This window comes from Thermobia domestica, chromosome 2, assembly GCF_964235325.1.
Source record: "Thermobia domestica chromosome 2, izTheDome1.hap1.1, whole genome shotgun sequence".
NCBI lineage: Eukaryota > Metazoa > Arthropoda > Insecta > Zygentoma > Lepismatidae > Thermobia > Thermobia domestica.
The window spans coordinates 123,060,855-123,080,776 of NC_137455.1; the positions used below are offsets into that span (position 1 = coordinate 123,060,855).

At 36.1% G+C, this 19,922-nt stretch overlaps 1 protein-coding gene across 1 annotated transcript; it reads left to right on the plus strand.

The window, feature by feature from the left end:
- The first annotated feature begins 948 nt into the window (after nucleotides 1-948).
- LOC145675232 (V-type proton ATPase subunit G-like) lies at nucleotides 949-19,116 on the plus strand. Its single transcript, XM_081745617.1, has 4 exons — nucleotides 949-1,141; nucleotides 7,209-7,309; nucleotides 13,839-13,937; nucleotides 18,634-19,116. The coding sequence occupies exons 1-4, from the start codon at nucleotides 1,060-1,062 to the stop codon at nucleotides 18,703-18,705; spliced, it is 354 nt and encodes a 117-aa protein (XP_081601743.1). The 5' UTR covers nucleotides 949-1,059; the 3' UTR covers nucleotides 18,706-19,116.
- Nucleotides 19,117-19,922: the final 806 nt, after the last annotated feature.

Below are 19,922 nucleotides of genomic sequence, written 5' to 3' on the forward strand. Positions count from 1 at the left end.
AGAGAATAAAATTCCAGAATGCTCTCGGTAATTAATTTCAGAAAAGGAAGAATAAAATATGTAAAAATATTTTGTGAAATGAGCCCTATTTTCTTCATCTGCACGTACTATAGTTACAAATTGGCTTTTGGCATAATTGGCTTCTCTTTTCTTATTGCCGGTTAGGGCACGCGCCTTTGGCATGGGAGACCCGGATTCTTCTCCCAGAGGGAGCTCATGTGGTTCGAATTCCACGTAAATAAGTGGGTCCCGTCTCATATAGCCTCGCTGCTGAAAGAGACGTTAAACTTTTAAAAAACTCAATTTTCCTCATCGCCTTTTCTTTAAGAAGCAATACATTTTGTTTTAATTTTACTTAATGCTGGACTGTTCTCAATTTCAACCCTATAGCATTTTTACATGTTTCATGTTTGGGAATGTAATTATTGGGCAATAGTATAGAAAGAAAGCAGACCAAGTGAATGATACAGGGAGACAAAAGTATTAGGCCGCGTCTCCATTGCTTCCGAATGCGATTATTAGAACGGGTGCAATTAATAGTATGGAAGGCTCATGGTTAGGTGTAGTTTGTGGTTTGGTCTTAGTACTCTATTGAAATATCTTTCATTCAAATATATAATCCATCCAACTTTGTTTTCTTTTGTTTTTCCTTGATGTTGCTATTTTAATTTTATCTTATAATTACTTTGCTATAACATAATTGTTATAGTAGATTTTCGCTTGGGTGTCTTTGAATTGAAATTACTGGTCGATTGCGAATCAACCAAAAGAGAGCAAGTCGACAAGTAGCCTTCAATTTTTGTTTATAATAATGGAACAGATTTCCAAGAATGGGTATGACATAGTCACTTCGATTTAGTAGCAACTGCAGACTGTCGATTAGCCATGCGAACAAGTGAATAGAGGGCTTTGATGTTAAATTAATGGTTGGCAATGTTGTCTATCGACTTAATTTTTTTATGTTACGTAGTTGGCAGCACTTTCTCAGTTCACAGAGAATATCGAAAAAAGTAGTAAAGTCATATGATCTTTTAGGGAGTTCCATTGAAGACGTAGACCATGGCGAGCCAAACACAGGGAATTCAACAGCTTCTTGCAGCAGAAAAACGAGCCGCAGAAAAAGTTTCAGAAGCTAGAAAAAGTATGTATATTGCTAAGTTACAATGTTGAAAGTTATATTGGTTTGTATCTTGTGTTTAACGGAATTACTCTTCTTAACAGAACTGTTCTGGAAACTATCGCCAGATGTATCATATGATAAATGTTTAGATTCTGTTGAAAGACTTCATGGAAGGTTAAGTGTGTCTGCTTTTATGGAAGAAATTTATGTAGTATTAATAAATAAGGTAAACTTTACAATAAACGGTCTAGCTGCGCATCGATAAATAGACCCGAAAGTTTGAGTAGGTAGGGTAAAGTAAGATAGGAATAAGCAGGGTAGGGTAGGAAAGGGTTAGGTTAATGTAGTTTTGATCAATTTTCACACAAGTATAGTGTAATTTCTCGTTTCTGAGTGAGTATACCAGTTGGAGCGGGTATTGGACAGTTAATCCAACGTGTATATTGCTTTCTTTTTGCAATACCTAATCAAACAGTGGGTTAATCAGTATTGCTTGGGTATTGTGAATTAATCTTTACAGGTTCATCAGTAGTTCTGAATAAGGACTAATGTTTAGCAGAAACGATTCAGCAATTGTTTCACAAAAATGTTACAATTTCGGTAATTTCTGTTCACATTAGGTTAGTTTAGTTTAGGTGAGGTTAATTTGTTACATTATCTTGGTGTTGGGCTCCAGCATAATTTTCCAGATTTTCGCTAATTTTTACTAATATTAGGTTAGTTCAGGTTAGCTTGGGTTAGGATAGGTTTGGTAACGTTGTTAGGTCTAAGTACTTGCATCATCCATTTCTCCTGTAAATTTTATTTACGTGCTTCTGGACTTCTTTTGCTAAACATAACCTCTGATCAAGGTTTAGTCTATCCACCTTCAATTATCAGCTTTCCTTTAGTAATAAATTAACACATACTAATAGTATTCGAGTGCTCTATAGGTCCTCAGCAAATTTCAAATTTTAGGGTAGAATGAGATACTTCAAAAGAAAAGTGGGTAAATGTTTAGCAAAAGGACATAAAAAGTACAAAATTTATGGGAGAGATGGAAGATGCAAGACCTACCATAACCTGACTAAATCTAAACTGAACTGAACTAACTAAAGCTAAGCTGAACTAATCTAAACTAACCTTTCATGCAAATTATTGGATTTTACCCACAAATCTTCCAAGATAGGTGCGCCAAAACTAAATCAGCACCCATGAATGTAAGTAAATTTTCGTAAAATGGGATAGCTTGATGTATCTTAAGTTTTATAGAGGCCTACACTTTTCGGACAATATTTAGCAGGAGGAGTCCAGTTATTATTATTATTATTTTTTTTTCCCTTAAAATGTTTATTTCCGTAGTTTCTGTTCACATTAGGGTAGGTTAGTTTGAAATTTAGTGTAGGGTCTAGTATAATTTTCGAAAAGAATGTTAGAATTTCGCTTGTTTCTATTGTTAGATTAGTTCAGTTTACGTTAGATTTGGTTAGCTTATGTTACGACTGATTACTTGCATCTTTCATTTCTCCCGTAAATTTTGTTTTTTACGTACTTCTAGGCCCCTTCTGCTGAACATTTACCAAAATGGTTCTATTAAATGGTATTTTCCACTGGCGGCATATTTCAGCACGGTGTACAGAACCTGTATTTCATGCTTACAAGTGTAGTGTTACTATTATAAAACCATAAGTGCTATTGAAACTCGTATCATTGACGAAACCCACTTCTTTCCATTAACTTAGCTTGTGCGCATGCCCACCATCGCTGACGCGAATGCTTTCTTCGAACACACTAACCCAGGATCATCCGCTTCACCCTGCCCTGACTCGGTTAGATAGCGTTCGTGCTTTTTAGTGGGCACCTCTCAAAGGTTAGTTTGTGTTTTTGTACTATGATTTTTATATTTCTGGGAGGCGAATTTATACCGCAAATCGTAAGGAAATTATAATTTTTCAACAATTACTTTGATGGCCCTCTTGAATTTTATCAATGCCGAGTGAGATGTTTTCATGTCCAGTTGCAAATCTTTTAGGGGACGATAAGAATGGAATTAGTCAAAGAATTGTAATTTTTCAACAATTTTCTATTGGTGCGCCAAAAGTAAAGATGTACGCATCATGAAATATCAACTTTCAGCGGTATGTACACTCTTACTGCTTTAAGGTGTTTCTTAGGGAAGAATACATTGATGCAGATTGACTTTAGGAGAAATGAGTATAAATACAAGGTGTCCATTTCTGGCGTTAAAAACGCAGCATATAAGATCAGGGGATATGTTTATTTAAAGGGGTACAGAAGTACGTAAAGAGTATAATATTTAAGGTAATTATGGGTTGAAGTAACGGAATTGTAATTGATTTCTGGGTCATTTAAGGAATGTTATTTAGAATCGGCCTGAATTCGTTTCATGGCTCCATAACGGTGTTCTTGTCTAACTGCGCGGCTTCTAACCCTTTTGCTTGATCAACTAGGTTTTGTGAGCTAAGTGAGTGATCTTACATGTGCAATATTGGGAGAGATACTCCATTTAAGAATGGAATCGTCCTACAGGTTGTAAAAATGAGGAATGCAAAATGCTATAGAGACTTTGCACTTACCGGAGGCGCACGTAAGAGAATATGAATACGACCATGCAAGAGGCTAGTCCTAATGTAAACTAATTTAACGTTAACTAACTCAATATTAACGAAATAAGCGAAATTTAATCACGCTTTTGAATATAAGGCTGGATCCCTTTAGTTAAACCCAAAGCAAAAACAAACCAGCTTGTGGTAGGTGTACACTAAAAAGCCCCAATGTTATCTAACAAAGTTGGGGAAGAGCGCAGTAGGGAGACCCCTAGTGAAACGAGGGAGTGCGTCCGTAGGGAGCAGGCGCGTCAGTGATTGTATGTATATTCACAAACGAGGATAGTAGAAACATACATGCCTTTTGTGGCACAGGTTTGCGACACTTCTATGATCACTTTATATGCTGCCTACATGTCACACTTCACTTCATCATAGCTTAATTATGCTGTACAGTTTGCATTTTATATTTCTTTTTTTTTTTTTTTTTTTTTTTTTTCTTCTTTTCTGATGTATGAATGGCATAACCGGTTTTAGACAATATCATCATTGCCAGTACATATCTTCAGATTGCTCGCTGGAACGAGTCGGACACTTTGGACACCTTTCGGATATTTTGATCATTAGGAATCACGATTTACAATATTGCTTTGTACAACTTCCGTGTTTAATACTATGTTCTTGTGTGCTTACATGTGGGCTTTATATTACATGTTCTCGCGTTTTATGCATGTTACAGGGAAGTTCGTCGTATATTCCGATACCATATATGTTATCTTTCGAAAACAGTTCATAGTTCTTGCGTAAATTTTACAGAACTGTGCCCTCAGAAAATGGGATATCACAAGATACATTTACAATTTACTGAGTATTACGCAAACAGCGAAGTAAGCCATGATTCAAGAAGGCTTGTAGAATAAAGATTTCGGGACCAATTTCTGAATTTATATCCCTAACTTTCCTTGTCCTGAATAGTACCATAATGCATCGTGCTTTGCTCTTTTCTAGGCGCAGACCCCAGTACTTGCGTAAAGGTTAATATACCATAGGAAAGATTGTTAATGCGAAAATTTTACACTAACTTTTGTTAGGTTGTCACAACAAGCAAGAGTAGCTATTTTGTTACAGAAGGGGTCCAGCTGTATGTAATATTACATTTTTACGTTTTATCAACAAATTAAAAGCTAGTAGAAGCGCGTTGTAGGAGGGTGGAGTAAAATAGGTTAGTTTAGGTTCCTTTTATCGCAGACTTCTCTAACGCTTAATCTGCAAGAATTACACGTTCTGACTGAGGTAAGAGGAAATATGGTGGAGCTGCGGAGAGGCCGTTAACAGTGGTGGGATGCGCGTAAACTAAAATGTTCGTAAAAGCTGGAGTAATATGTGAATTGAAAAATAATAAAAGCATATAAAGTTGGAATACAGTTCTTACTAGTAGTTTTATCCCACAACACATCCGGTAGTTACACTTTACGCTTAAGGCTTTACTGGGATTGAAATAGATATCAAGACTATTGAGCATTTTCCAGTTTCTCGTTCTACGCCGCAGTAAAATGTTGGCTAACCATACTGTGAAAATTTGTCTTTAACGAAAATCTAGGATAGATCCGGTCAGGATATGAACACAGATGATTCACGCCTTAATATAGGTTCAATTTTAATAAAAATGTTATGAGTTCTTGAACCTTGCATCAAATTAGGTTACTACTTCTGTGAACTGTTCGTGCTTGTAATGCTGATTTCAATATATTATAGTAATATATAAATATATGTTCTAATGATTAGTAAACTGCAAATTCCTCAGATATACTAAATATGCATGATCAATACATTGCTTCCATACGAACAGTGTTATAGTAATCGAGCAGATCTTCAGTCCCAGTTGATATGAGCTACGAACTGGCCACCTACATAAAATAAGTTACTTAAACTTACTGTTAGTTTCTGAATTGACAGATTTTACCTGTGAATTTTCTAAAAATTGTTCCCCATATCCTTCACTGAAGAAACACTGTCGTCTAGGTGCTATATGCCACGTCATGATAGAATCATGCCACACAATGAAAGTAGTGCTGAAACTTTCCGAATGAAGGTCCGTTATATGCATCTTCTAAATACTGGTAATTTTAAATTGCGCTCAACGTGACAAAGTTCTTTCATATTCACATAGGCTACCTTCTTAGTGTTCCACTGGCTCGTAACAGCTATCCGTTTTAGAAATCACTTAGTGAAGATAGTTTCTAAGAAGATAAGCATTAGTTTCTAAGAAGATAAGCATTCTTCTAAGCTCCAGGCAACTATTATTGCAAAGTGTGTAGACGATTTTAATTGGAAATAATATAGGATGAAGTATCATGTAGATTGTGTATATAGACTCGAGTAATTATGTATGACCTACATTTTACATAAGTATCTTTAACAATTGTTTTATAGACGAAGTTTTTTTTTTGTTTTGTTTTGTTTTGTTTGAGTTAACGATAGGAGAGCGAATAAAATTTGTTCATATATTCTAGAATGTTGTTGGAGTTAGAAAGTCGAGGCTTGCATAGGATTTAAGCTTGATTAAGCTCGGGTAAATAATGGTATTAAGATCTTAACCTTATTGTTGGTATCAGTTACAGGAGTAAGGCTACTGTTCTTACAATCAGCTGAAACCCGTAGATTATTATATTGCCTTTTCTTGTATTATGCTTTTCAGTAAAGGTTACTTTGAGAATAGTTTAATTATTATTAGTATTATTTTGTGATTTAGCAAATTCAACCTCCTCCCCCCCCCAAAAAAAAAAAGTTTGCATGAATAGACAATACTGCTGCCCTCGCATTCCTGTTGCAATTAGGTTAAACACTATCGTAGACTCAGTAAAAGTTTGAACTTGCAACTGGTCTTCCGATTGTTGAGAGCTTCGGAACTGAAGTTCTTTGTGAAGTGCGTTACGAAAATGGTACATCAGATTTTTAACGTCTTCGTCAAATTTTGTGTACAGCTTGGCAAATCCGCCATTGTGATTTACGGAATTCACAAAGGGCTTAAGAGAACATTCTTTGTCTAGGGAACAAGTATTCAAATGGCAGAAGGAAGCTTTAAAGGGGAAAGGGGGGGGGGGCGAGAGTTGGAAGGTGAACCGCATGAATGGAGGCTTTCAACCTTAAACGGACGAGAATGGAAAAACTGAAAACGTTTCTGATGTCAGATGTTAATTGGCGTTAGAATGATCAGGAGTTAAATTTTAACCGGTTTACTATGAGCAATAGGAACAATTAAAGTGGACATCCGTCGCTATGTAACTACCCATCGAACGGAGTAACTTTGAATTAAAATCTTGGTTAAAAGAAAATCATTCTCATTACTTACGTTTCTTTGCCATTCCTGCTACAAGGAATAATTTTTGTAGTACTAATGTGGCTGGATATATAGTTTTCCTTCAAAATATTTGATTGTCTGGGAATTCTTAAAATATGCGGATTACATTATAAAATGTGAGTAATGACGTTACAGTGTCAGTCTTATATATATATAATGCTTTTTCTTTATCATCCAAAAGGGAAAGCTCGCCGTCTTAAACAAGCGAAAGAAGAGGCTCAAGATGAAATCGAAAGGTACAGACAGGAACGAGAAAGGCAGTTTAAAGAATTCGAAGCGAAGGTAGGTTATTACTAAAACATTTCTTACCAGTCTTAGAACCACACTTAGTGTATTAATTTTTACTGTCACCAAAAGTAGGTTTGTTGCGGGGTAGGGGGGAATGTTTACCATAGTGATGTTGCTATAAACAGAATTTTCATATTAATTTCCCCAGCTTTAAATTTTTAAAAATATTCTCTCTCATGCCTTTGAATGAAGACAAGTGCATTTGATGTTCTGACATTTTTGTCCATCATGAAAAGTGTTAAGGGATTGGTTATAAGAAAATAGAAAAGTGATACTTGTAAATCATTTGAAAATTGTAGAATATTGGAGGGGAAAAGGGAAACGTTTCAAGTTAGGTTATTGTCAGTGTTTTCTGAATGTATTTTTAATGTGTATATCCATGTCGTGAGAAATTCCCATAAATTAATATTTTGTGTTATGCCTTCATAAATCATGACACTATCTGAATTATTGCTGTACTGTACTGTTTCTGATGCGCCTAGCTAATATTCAGCATTAAATATGGTTTTCTTTGAATGTTATGAGCTAATGCAATGTGCTAGACCTAAAATATCAAAACTGCAGTACATTGCTTTGGATAATAGATTGCAGCTACGCATGCGCAGTTAGCAATTACTGGTGTTTATTTTACATTTCTCGATCAGTTGTTCAGTTAATGACTGCTCTTCGTAAACGGGTCTCATAGAACATTGTTGTATTCCAAGAACCTCCTTCAGTGAATCGCGTAATCATCAAATCTGAGACTAGTAACAAATTTAATCTAGTGGAGTGCCTGTAAACATAAGGGCGCGACTTTTAGAGGAGCACGCGTTTTATGTGTGTAAGGATTAAAAGAACCTGTAAATATAGCAGAACTTTTGGGTAATAGTCTTTGGAAATAATTCCAAAATAATATTCCATACAATTCCATGGAGAGCAGTCATTAAAACACTATTAGCAGGTTCAGGTTGTGACTTAATATTTAACTATGTTCGAGAGGAAACTGAATATAGTTCAAGGACTGAATACTCTGAAAATGCATATTTTCAATCATATTCAATGTCAATAAAGCTTGCCTCAGGAAATGCAAAATTGAAATATGACATTTTCAACTACAGAATGTTAACGTTATTTTCTAATTAGGGTTCTGGCTTATTTTCAATTATAAGATTTGTTCATATATATATATGGACGTGTATTGATAAAATTATTTTCAAAAGTAGCGTATATTTACTATGCGGCACGGTGACTCGTTAGTAGAGCACTAAGTTTGATGCGAAGGATTTCTTTTGATTCCTGGCTATGCTAGTTGGCAGTGGGGAGGGTCGTGTCTGTATTTTTTCGTGACAGTATTTTATTGTCCTGTTTTCGTTTCTCTTTGCCATCCATCTTATATAGTCATTTCCAACTAAACACTGTGACGCCGCACTTCTTGCTTCTTACCTTCTCAGTGAGGGAAAGGAACTGCGTGATAGCTGACAAGTGACAGGCAAAGAATATCGATAGTTTTGCAGGCATATACTATACGTGAATCTCTAGGAGTGATTGCCGACAACTTTCACTCCTATGTCATCCCTTCCCCTCCTCTCCTCATCGTGTTTCTGATTTTCACATTTTGTAAACTACGCTCTTATGTCATTCAACGATTAGTTGGAAATTACTGTTCTGAAGCCCATAAATGGCTGAATGATTTTTCCTCCTTTTGTGTCAATATTTGAGTACTGTTACATGAATGTGAGTTTTTTCAATAGAATTAGATTTTTAGGGCTGGAAATCTGTATTTCGTATTTTAAGAACATTCGTATATTTTAGTTACAAATTTCAGAACTTGAACAGGCAAGTAAATGTTAATTTCCCATTATTAAGCCTATGGGATTAAAAGTTCAAAAATGATAGGCAATGTGATAACCTGTTGATACGATGTCATACACGATTTCATTTGTAAAATAAAATGGCCTTCAATTGTAAATGGTAGACAAGGACGAATCTCTTAAACTCATTGACACCCAGTTGTGAACATCGTGCTTAAGTTTCTTTGAAAAGTTAACTTTGTACTAGGATTATTTCATGATTATTTTTGATAACACTGTACATTTCGATGATGAATCGTACAAAGTTTGAAAGCCTAAGTCTTGTTCAGCGTCTTTAACACTTTCACTCCTGGGCTGATGTACCGAGTTCGATTCCTGTCAATGCAACTTTTAAAATGTTTATCAGATACTGGAAGTAAAATAGGCATGCGAAATCTTTAAATGTTCTGTTTCGAGATGGATAGAAAAATTGATATATTTGGGCGGAATTGCTATAGGTGCCTTCCATTTCAATTCAGGCAGAGCATGTACCATCACCATCTCAGATACTGTTGAAACTTTTTTTATAGCAACTAGACATATTTTTAAGAGACCCATATTTTTTTGTTTTGTCGAAAAAAATTTTCCCGCCAAGTAATGGGCCATCAAAGACGGGGAGTACAATTTATGAATTGTAGAAGACATAGAAAATGGTCAATTTCGGAGCCTCACCATTCGGCTATGGAGACAGGTAGAGTTATAATTCTTGTTGTGGTATGTACATAGGGATATAAATAAACTATATTTTATTATAGTTTGGTTTGCGCATGCGTATCTTTTTGTACATAAATTAACAAATGAACGTCAATTTATCTGAAAAGTCGAAGTTTGAGAATTTTTTTCGAGCACTTCCGGTTCGAATTTTAAAATTCTGTTTTCACGGTTGGTAAGATCTAGTTACCCGCTTTCCGAAAAACATTTTGTATCGCTTCTGTCGTCAACCGTTTTGCCGCAAAAAATTCGAGAAATTGTAAAATTTTCAAAAATCGCCATTTTTGGGCGCCATTTTCTCGAAAACACCATTTTTTTAAATTCTGAAGTTTTGTCAGATGGTTCAACTTTACCTGAATAATAAACACACCAAATACCATTCTCGACCAATACTTCGTGGATTAACTGCAGCCTTTTAAAGTTAGCGAATTTTCGCTAATTTTGATGTCACAGTTAGCAACACTGGGAACAATAAAAGTGCAATGATTTGATGATGTTTGTGGTTCATATTCATTAAATGAAGAATAAAAGGTTTTCTTGGCTAGTTTTTTATTATTTTTAACAAAGAGGCTCTCTGAAATAATAAAATGAGCCCCCCCCTACTCCTCCGTTTTCTTAAACTGAAGTAATCTGAGGTGGAAATTACGATTACGAAACACACAAATTTTAAGTTTACTTGAAATGGCCATCCAATGAATTCTGATGATCTATAAAAGTCCTAAACTATTACCTCAGTATGATTTGGAATGCTGCAGACAAATTCTCAATTAAGTGCGATGTCATTACAGTGATCGAAAAATGACAAAAAGTTAAAAAAAAAAAAAAAAAAAAAAAATCGAAACGTTTTCTTACGCGTTCCAAAGAAATTTACTGAATTTTTAAACAGAACAATCCCAGCATAAAAATGGGTCACTCGGAATTTTATAGTATTCGACTAAAGTGTGTCAGTCGGCAACCTGAAAGGGAAGTGTGTGTGTGTGTATTGTGCAAATTTTAAGTTAGCTGCTACTGCGTTGCTACAAATCAAAGGTGCAACCTGTATTAAAGCTGTCATGAGTGACCAATTTCCTTTAATAGTATGATCCGTAGAAAATGACAGCTGTCTTCTTCAAGAATGTGGTGAATGTCCTGGAGTGGAAGAAATAAGTGTGATGTCTTTAATTATTGATCCTGATGAAAATGAAAGTGGTTACGTATGCCATATGGGAGAATAATGATCTCGTTACAACAACAACAACAACAACAACAACAAAAAAAAAAAAAAAAAAAAAAAAAAAAAAAAAAAAAACTGTGCCACTTTCTGTTTTCGTATCGCACATTGCCGGTTTAACTGTAAGAATTGTAATTCATGACTACATCAAGAAAATCCAAAGAGAATCAATTGCTACCGAAAACCACCGTATAAAATTTCAAAATACAAATTCTATTTTACTTCATGTGGACTTCGTTGAAAACTGGACTGTTATTCTGCAAAGTGAAATTCAGTTATCACCGAAATATGAAACAATTGACAGTTTTGTTGTAATAAACCACGATAAAACACACGATTCGGCTCATGTACTCATAGTCATAGACAAGATTCTAAACATACTCGAAGAAAAGCGAAAATATATTTTATAGAAAAATGTTTGAATACGAGAAAATAAGTGTCTACAATTTCCCAAACCGTGTCAGTGATTTCTGATGGTGCTGCATCCCACTTTAAAAATCGCTTTCAGTTGTTCGAGATGCAGACAGGTCCGATAAAGCAGTGTTTTTGCAGTGAAACCGGCCATGCAAGGGTCTCTGCGACGGTAGTGGGGAAGGGGGGGGGGGGCAAAGAATGTGGCAACGCGCCATAGCCTTAGGCTAAAACAGATACACAATATTAAAACCGCAGAAGAAAAAAATGAAATGAAATCTTTAAGTTTTACGTTCCACGGTTATGCCGGTTAGGCTAAGGGAGACGGTGATTATGAGAAATGAATGAAATGGTGGAATGCAGAACAGCACGAGCTGGGATTGAACCAGGGACCCTAAGCAACGGAAGTGAACGCTCTACCACTGAGCCACCGCGTCCCCACTAAAACCGCAGGAGAATTCGTGAGTATAGTGCAAGTACAAACTCCGGGTATTACTCTCGTTTTGTTACCTGGAACTGAATTCGACGACTTCCGGAAGAAAAAAGGGAAAGTATGCGACCGGTAACTGGTATTCAACGAAGTTATCCACGGCTTTCGGAAAATTGCGAAGTTTTTATGGCAGTAACGGGTCACCATGAACTAACTTCATACTTCCCCCAAAATCGAACTTTTGCAATTCAAAGTGTAGATTTAAGAAATCTGCAAAAAGGAACTTTTGTTATGTACATATATGTATGATAACCAGTGGTGCGTAGCAGAAATATTATGAATAAATCATGAATTACGTGAAGTTTAAGTGCTGTTTATGCTTCCACATGAACCTTCAGCAGGGTACAGGTTTCCAGAAGAGCATAAGAGAAGTGAAAATAAGTGTTTTGTGACTATCGACAATGTGCTACGCAGGGGCGGATCTAGGACAGACTTCTGGGGGGGAATTGTAATACTGCTACTTAGAGCTACTTTTAAGAGCTCCAAACTCTGGGATGGGTTTTATTTATACATAAATAAGAAAGTTTCTTCTTCTGGGGGGGGGGGCGGCAATCGTCCCCCTAGATCCACTCCTGGATGAGTTATGAGTGAACCAACATCTATCGGAGCATCTGCACGGTTACATGCTATTAGCAAAGAAGACAACAACCAAGCAAATGATTCGTCCATGTAAAAAAAAAAAAAAAAAAAAAAAAGAAAAAAAATCAGTGAAATTTTGTTTCCGAAGACCATTTTAAGTAAGTGAACTTGAAATTTGTGTGTTTCGTAATCGTAATTTCCACCTCAGATTACTTCAGTTTAAGAAAACGGAGGAGTAGAGGGAGGCTCATTTTACTATTTCAGAGAGCCTTTTTAATCAAAATAATAATAAAAAAAACAGCCAAGAAAACCATTTATTCTTCATTTAATGAATGTGAACCACAAACATCATCAAATCATTGCACTTTTATTGTTCCCAGTGTTGCTAACTGTGATATCAAAATTAGCGAAACTTCGCTAACTTTAAAAGGCTGCAGTTAATCCATGAAGCATTGGTCGAGAATGGTATTTGGTGTGTTTATTATTCAGGTAAAGTTGAACCATCTGACAAAATTTCAGAATTTTAAAAAATGGTGTTTTCGAGAAAATGGCGCCCAAAAATGGCGATTTTTGAAAATTTTACAATTTCTCGAATTTTTTGCGACAAAACGGTTGACGACAGAAGCGATACAAAATGTTTTTCGGAAAGCGGGTAACTAGGTCTTACCAACCGTGAAAACAGAATTTTAAAGTTCGAACCGGAAGTGCTCGAAAAAAATTCTCAAACTTCGACTTTTCAGATAAATTGACGTTCATTTGTTAATTTATGTACAAAAAGATACGCATGCGCAAACCAAACTATAATAAAATATAGTTTATTTATATCCCTATGTACATACCACAACAAGAATTATAACTCTACCTGTCTCCATAGCCGAATGGTGAGGCTCCGAAATTGACCATTTTCCATGTCTTCTACAATTCATAAATTGTACTCCCCGTCTTTGATGGCCCATTACTTGGCGGGAAAATTTTTTCCGACAAAACAAAAAAAATATGGGTCTCTTAAAAACATGTCTAGTTGCTATTAAAAAAGTTTCAACAATATCTGAGATGGTGATGGTACAATTTTATATTTTTTTGCCTGAGTTGAAATGGAAGGCACCTATAATATCGAGGGTGATTCGGACTTTCTCCTGTTACGTTAATAAGTTATTCCAAGTGCTACTCTGGCTTAGGAATGAGTGGTAACTCTGTTATTTGTCCGAAACTCAAAGTGCAGGTACCTTTCCTTTGATCTTGAATATGTATTTTAGTATTTAAAAATATTAACACTTGTACATTGTTCTTTAGCATATGGGATCCAAAGATGACGTCGCCGCAAGAATTGAAGCAGATACTAAAGTGAAGATCCAGGAAATAGATAGAGCTGTTGCAGCACACAAAGAAGAGGTAATTCTTTTGTTTCGAAAATTAACTTGTTGTCGGACTTGCGTATTTATGTAATAACTGAATTTGTTTCTCTGTACCCATTATGGATTTTTTTTTTTTTTTAAGAATTAGTGTGTGTGTGTGTGTGTGTCAATGCAATTATTTCATAGGTACAACTTGAGCATTTGTTCAGTAGCTTCTGGTTTGGAGGAAACTTCCGTAAATTAACATTTAAACGTGTATTTACTCCTTGTAATCACCTTAATTTCATAACAAGCAACTTTGCAGTACACAGTACGTAACAGTAGCAATTATTTACGCTCATGGGCAGAACAGCGCACATTATATTAAACATTTACGCCAGCCCTTATAAAGCATACTAACATCTATTAATATTCACTCCACTTCGCGAAAATAGACATTATATAAATTTTATATTTCCACTGAGACACTATATTGGTGCTTCACTGAGTAACTTTTACAATTATTGTCTCCACCGAGACTCTAAAGTATACTTATTTTCTTTTCCCGAACCTACACCGGGGCTCCATATAATTATAACCCTTAAGAGATCCATCCATTCACCGTAAAATACAGTTTAATCTGCACCTTCTGTTGGCGTAAACAGTGATTGCCACTGACATCTCCCCTTAGAATTCTCTTGTTCTTCTCCATCAGCAGTTCTCAATAACTGTATCTATGTAACATCCAATTAATAAAAATTCTAAAACATGTTTACTTGCTCCTTTACCCTATATGACCATCCAAGAAAGTTGCGTAGTATCGAATGGCGAGGTCTTGGTTCAGCAGCCCTAAGGAAATTGGGATTCAACCATTAGAAATAGGTAATGTTGACATAAGAGGTGCAATGCACCTAAACTTCTACCTCATCCAGACGATAGCCCATAGCCTTAAGATCTTAACTTCCAGAAATTGGCACCTGCATGTAGATAAGGAGGGAGTGCTTTGATACGATCAAAGACCATTGGTTGGTTTTATATATATATATATATATATATATATTTGGTCTAGGAATTAATTCGTGCAGGTGGACAAGAGATGGCGCAACGAACGGAGCGTCCCACAGTTCCGTGTATCCACCCATGTGTAGCAAACCCCTGTCATCGCGTATCGTTCGTAGTATAGGGCAGTGGATTAAAGCGTCAACAACACCAGTTTGTAGTTAAGTGAACATGGCGCAATTTGTGCCTGATAAAGTGTTTTTGTGGGGTGTCCTGCTGCATTACTTTAACATGCAGAAAAGTGCGACTGAAAGTCATCGTATTTTGGTGGAAGTGTATGGTGACCATGCTCTAGCTGAGCGAACGTGTCAGAAGTGGTTTGCACGGTTTGGAAGTGGTGATTTCGGCTTGGCAGACCAAAAGCGAGCTGGACAGCCAAAAAAATTTCAAGACGAAGAATTGACAGCATTGCTCGAGCAGGATTCGTGTCAAACGCAGGAACAACTTGCAGCAGCATTAGGCGTTGATCAAACAACAGTCTCCAAACGCTTGAAAGCCATGGGAATGATTCAAAAGATGTCACATTGGGTTCCACATGAATTGAAAGACAGAGACGTTGAAAGACGAAAAACCATTTGCGAATTGCTGCTTCAACGACAGAGCAGAAAGGGGTTTCTGCATCGAATTATTACGGGTGATGAGAAGTGGATCCATTACGAGAACCCTAAACAAAAAAAGGCCTGGGTGAAACCAGGTGAACCAGGTCCATCACAACCAAAACGAGATATTCACTGTGCAAAGGTTATGCTGTGCATATGGTGGGATATGAAAGGTGTGGTGTACTATGAGCTGCTGCAACCGGGTGAAACTATGAATGGAGAACGTTATCGACGACAATTAATGCGTTTGAAGCAAGCTCTGGCCAGAACACGACCAGGATGGGAGAACAGACATGATAAACTTATTGTTCAACATGATAACGCTCGCCCACATGTCGCGAAACCGGTCAAAACCTATTTAGAAAATGTCGGATGGGAAGTTTTACCCCACCCGCCGTATTCACCAGACGTTGCTCCTTCGGACTACTACTTGTTCGATTGCATGAACAACGATTTGATTGGACAGCGGTTTACTTCTTCAGAAGATATCGAAACATGGGTCTCTGACTGGATCGCTTCCAAGGATGAGGACTTCTTTCGCCACGGAATCCGTACATTGCCTGACAGATGGGCGAAAGTGGTGGCTGGCGATGGACAATATTTTTCTTAAGGTATTTATGTATTTTGTTTGTACTACAGCTTCAGTGTGTGCGTACCAACCGCACGAATTAATTCCTAGACCAAATATATAAAATAAATCATTACTGAACTTTGATAAAGGTTATAGTTCTTTATATAAGAATGTTATCGGATATGTAGCTTTCACTTTTCATAGCAGAGTTAGAAAACAAGTAAGAGCGCTATTGGTTTGTGACGGCTTCTGGGATGTTATTCAGTGCTGATAGTGACCGTTCAAGCAAAATTATCTGTTGTGGAAAAGAGGGTCTGATGTCCGGGAAGAATGGCCTGTAGCAGTAGGAGTTTTCTTTCTAATCAAGAAATTCATGGCAAATAATCTAGTGTAACAGGAATATTGACACGATGGAGCATTTAACTCTCGTTGTTCGGCAAGGTATGCCGGGCTATTTGTTATGAATTTCAAACATCCCATGAGAGATATTGAATCCGTCCTTCAGGAAAAAAAACTGTCAGTTTGATTGGAATATTCTCGCCCAATTGGGAAGATGTGATATGGTGCCACCTTATGTGTAGTTTGATTGTAAGCTTGTATTCTGAAATGCACGAGTCCTATATATTTTTTGCATAATCTCTTTGATGAAAAGTGTATGAATAGTAAATGGGCATTGCATATAGGCTAGTATGAATGCACTTTTTTCTTTCAAACATAGTAACTTGGTGTTGATACCTATTATTAATTTATGTGACTTTTGTTCCTAACCAGTCTTGCTTCTCTTAGCTTCAATGTAATCTCATTATTACATTTGTCAGCCGTCGACTTTGATAGGCGCATATGGTCCATTCGATTCCCATTGAAAGAGCATTGATCGCGTTACGGTAATTCGGATTACACCTTAAGCTGTAGATGCAAGTTTCGTATAGCCTCGGTGCTGTAAAGGGACGCTAAACCAATATAATAATAATTGAATTGAATAACACATTAATATAATAGTAATAATGAAGAAATTTGTCTGTCACGGTCTTTGCCTTAACGGGTCTCTACTGAATTTAGCTTGTTACATAAATATTCCCTAAATTACCTTCATGGAGGTTTTAGTGAGTCTCTGGAGTTGGTTTTGGACTTCGGCGTTTACAGATTTCAGTCAAATTTGACAGATCATTATCAAGTGTCCTATCAATGACATTACTGCCAAAAATTCAGGCTGATATTCCTGGGATATAAAAATTCAGAGACCTTCACGAGTCTCAATGTAGGCAGGCCGTTCAAGCAGGACATCAACAGTTTCGGTCCACATCTGTTAATCCATTCCTGAGAAAAAATTACATCGGTTTTGATCTTTGGCTATAAACAATTTTAGCCATAGGAAACTTCACGTTTGGAAATCACATAGGTCGACCATCAATGTTATAAATCGACCAAGCCATTTCTGGAAAATAGTTTTACGTTGGTTTAATTTTTGGGATCAGCCTGGATCATTTCAGTCAGATTTGCCAAGACGCCTGAGTAGACTGTTTCCCTTATGTCAATGTCTAGATCGGTGTCTTCTTGGAATGTTCCGGCTTTTGGGCGAGGTCTAAATTTGGCTGATAACCTATGGTGAGCCATCAGTGATAATCGTAATTGGTTGTAACGCTTATGGAAAGTAAAGGACTAATGGAAAATATCCGATAGACTACATTGTGGATAGTTGTATTTTACGGGAGGCACATGTCTGTGTAAAGAACTGGAGGAAACTGTTTTAATACGTTCGTTGTTCAATTAACTAATCATTACTTGTAATGTTAAATGCTGGTCTGCATCTAAAAATTTCTTTTTTCCGTTTGCCGTCAAAAGTCTTTCAGTCCGCTATATGCGTATGTTAATTTTGATAAGTTTACATTGCGTTTCTACCTGATAGATGGAAAATTTAACTGCATATAACTATTCGAAGTTCATTACTTCATTTTGAGACTCAGCACATCACAAAAAAGCTTAGAATTCATAAGTATTAACAGGGTGTCTATCGGTCACGAAAGTAATGAAATTTAGCTTTTGGGTCACGATTTTTTTTATTTGTACAAATATAAGTAGACTGGAAAATTTTGTTCTATAAAACTCCAAAATTCCCAACCAAAAATCTGTGGTCGGCTGTAGACGCAACCTTATCGTAAGCAAAGCACGCTTCTATCGCATGCATTAAAATACGGCCTAATTCACGCTCAAATTTTCTCTTCAGAATGTTGTGAAATTTTGTTGTTTTGATAAAGAAAATGTCACGAAATTTCATTTTGGAATTATAGTACACACACTGATTAACTATTTTCAATTTTGTAGGTAGTACAGCATAGCTTTCAACTTTAGTGTTTTCTTTTGCCATATATAGAAGTAAAAATTCCCATCAATATTCTGCAACTCCTCGTACATGTGTCAGTAAAAGCAGTATTGCAGCAAATGTAGTTTGATACAATGGTGAAGTAATTAAATGTAGAAAAGTGTAAACATTTTTAGTTTTTTTTTTTTTCTTTCTTCAATTCTAGGTTATAAGAAGAGTTCTGGAACTGGTCTACGACATCAAACCAGAGTTGCATCAGAATTTCCGCCCTAACTAAGAGTTGTTCTCCATAGCTCACTCCTTTGTTAGTGTTGGTGAATGTATAGATTGACGTACAGGAACGGATCATAGTGTTAAACCATATGTAATATATTAATTGTATGACTAGGAATTTATATATATATATTTGGAAAGTATTATTTCACAAACTTCTTCATTCCATTTAATTTTAAGTATCATCACCTTAAAGTGCTACTTCGTTGTTGCCGCTATTTTCATGTAAATGTAAGCCAATGTAACCAATTATGTGTACAGTATTGATTTCTGTGTGTGAAGATATTGTAAGATCAATAACATGAATGAGTGACGTACTTCCAAGATATTATTGTGTATATATTTGTTTGGACATTGTAGAGGTATATATTTCAAAAATAAATTTGAAGAAGCATTTAGAAAGTCAGTCTAACAATGGGAGTTTCCTTGATCAGAATTTGATTTTCTGATGTAATCCTGAGTTTAATAATAATGATTAGTATATTCTTGTAGAATATTTGAAACTCTTCCACCCCGTACGATGTATATTTGAATGTGAAGAAGAGAAAATAAAGTACCTCTACCCAAGTTAAAACCTGTATTTCAGAAGATACAGCAGTTATTCTTTGCGAGAAATCTACATCCCCTTTCCCCCTTAAAAGCGGAGTTTCCGAATAATTTATATTTTAAAAATAATCTTTCAATAACATCACTGATTTACCGAAATTCCGAACGCAATAGTAAAATGAAATATTTAATCTACAATACTAGCTGAACCTGCGCTCTCTACACAGCGCATCATTCGCATGTGAGCATAAATCTCCTCATTCCTCACTACACCTGTACATGTCCTTTTACAGACACAAGTGAAAGACGTATTGATTTAAAAAAAAAAGCCAAGGGGTATCGATTTTTTCTCTATATCGCACAGTTTGCAAGATTTGAGCCTGCTTCTGGTTGGAGTTTCTAATTCATGTATGACCAGTGTTTCCTTTCTTTTTACATGCAGTATGTAATAAGCAAATACATTACATACACAATTAATTATGTCAGTTACATATGGTGTTCATTGGGCAAAACACTCCAAAACTAAAGGTTCATCTTAGACTGCAGAAATGGTTATCCTCCCTTTTCCATTATTATTTGGCCATGAAACAAACGCCCGAGACATATACAACCCCTATATATAACAATGTGGTGTTGGAATGTGTAATGCGTAGGATGTGATGCTTTTTTTTTTTA

Bases quoted from the DNA above. Each gene is read 5' to 3' on its own strand.
- LOC145675232 (XM_081745617.1), top strand. From the start codon at position 1,060: ATGGCGAGCCAAACACAGGGAATTCAACAGCTTCTTGCAGCAGAAAAA. The intron at 1,142-7,208 runs GTATGTATATTG...ATCATCCAAAAG, and splicing joins AGTTTCAGAAGCTAGAAAAA to GGAAAGCTCGCCGTCTTAAA. The intron at 13,938-18,633 runs GTAATTCTTTTG...CTTCAATTCTAG, and splicing joins TTGCAGCACACAAAGAAGAG to GTTATAAGAAGAGTTCTGGA.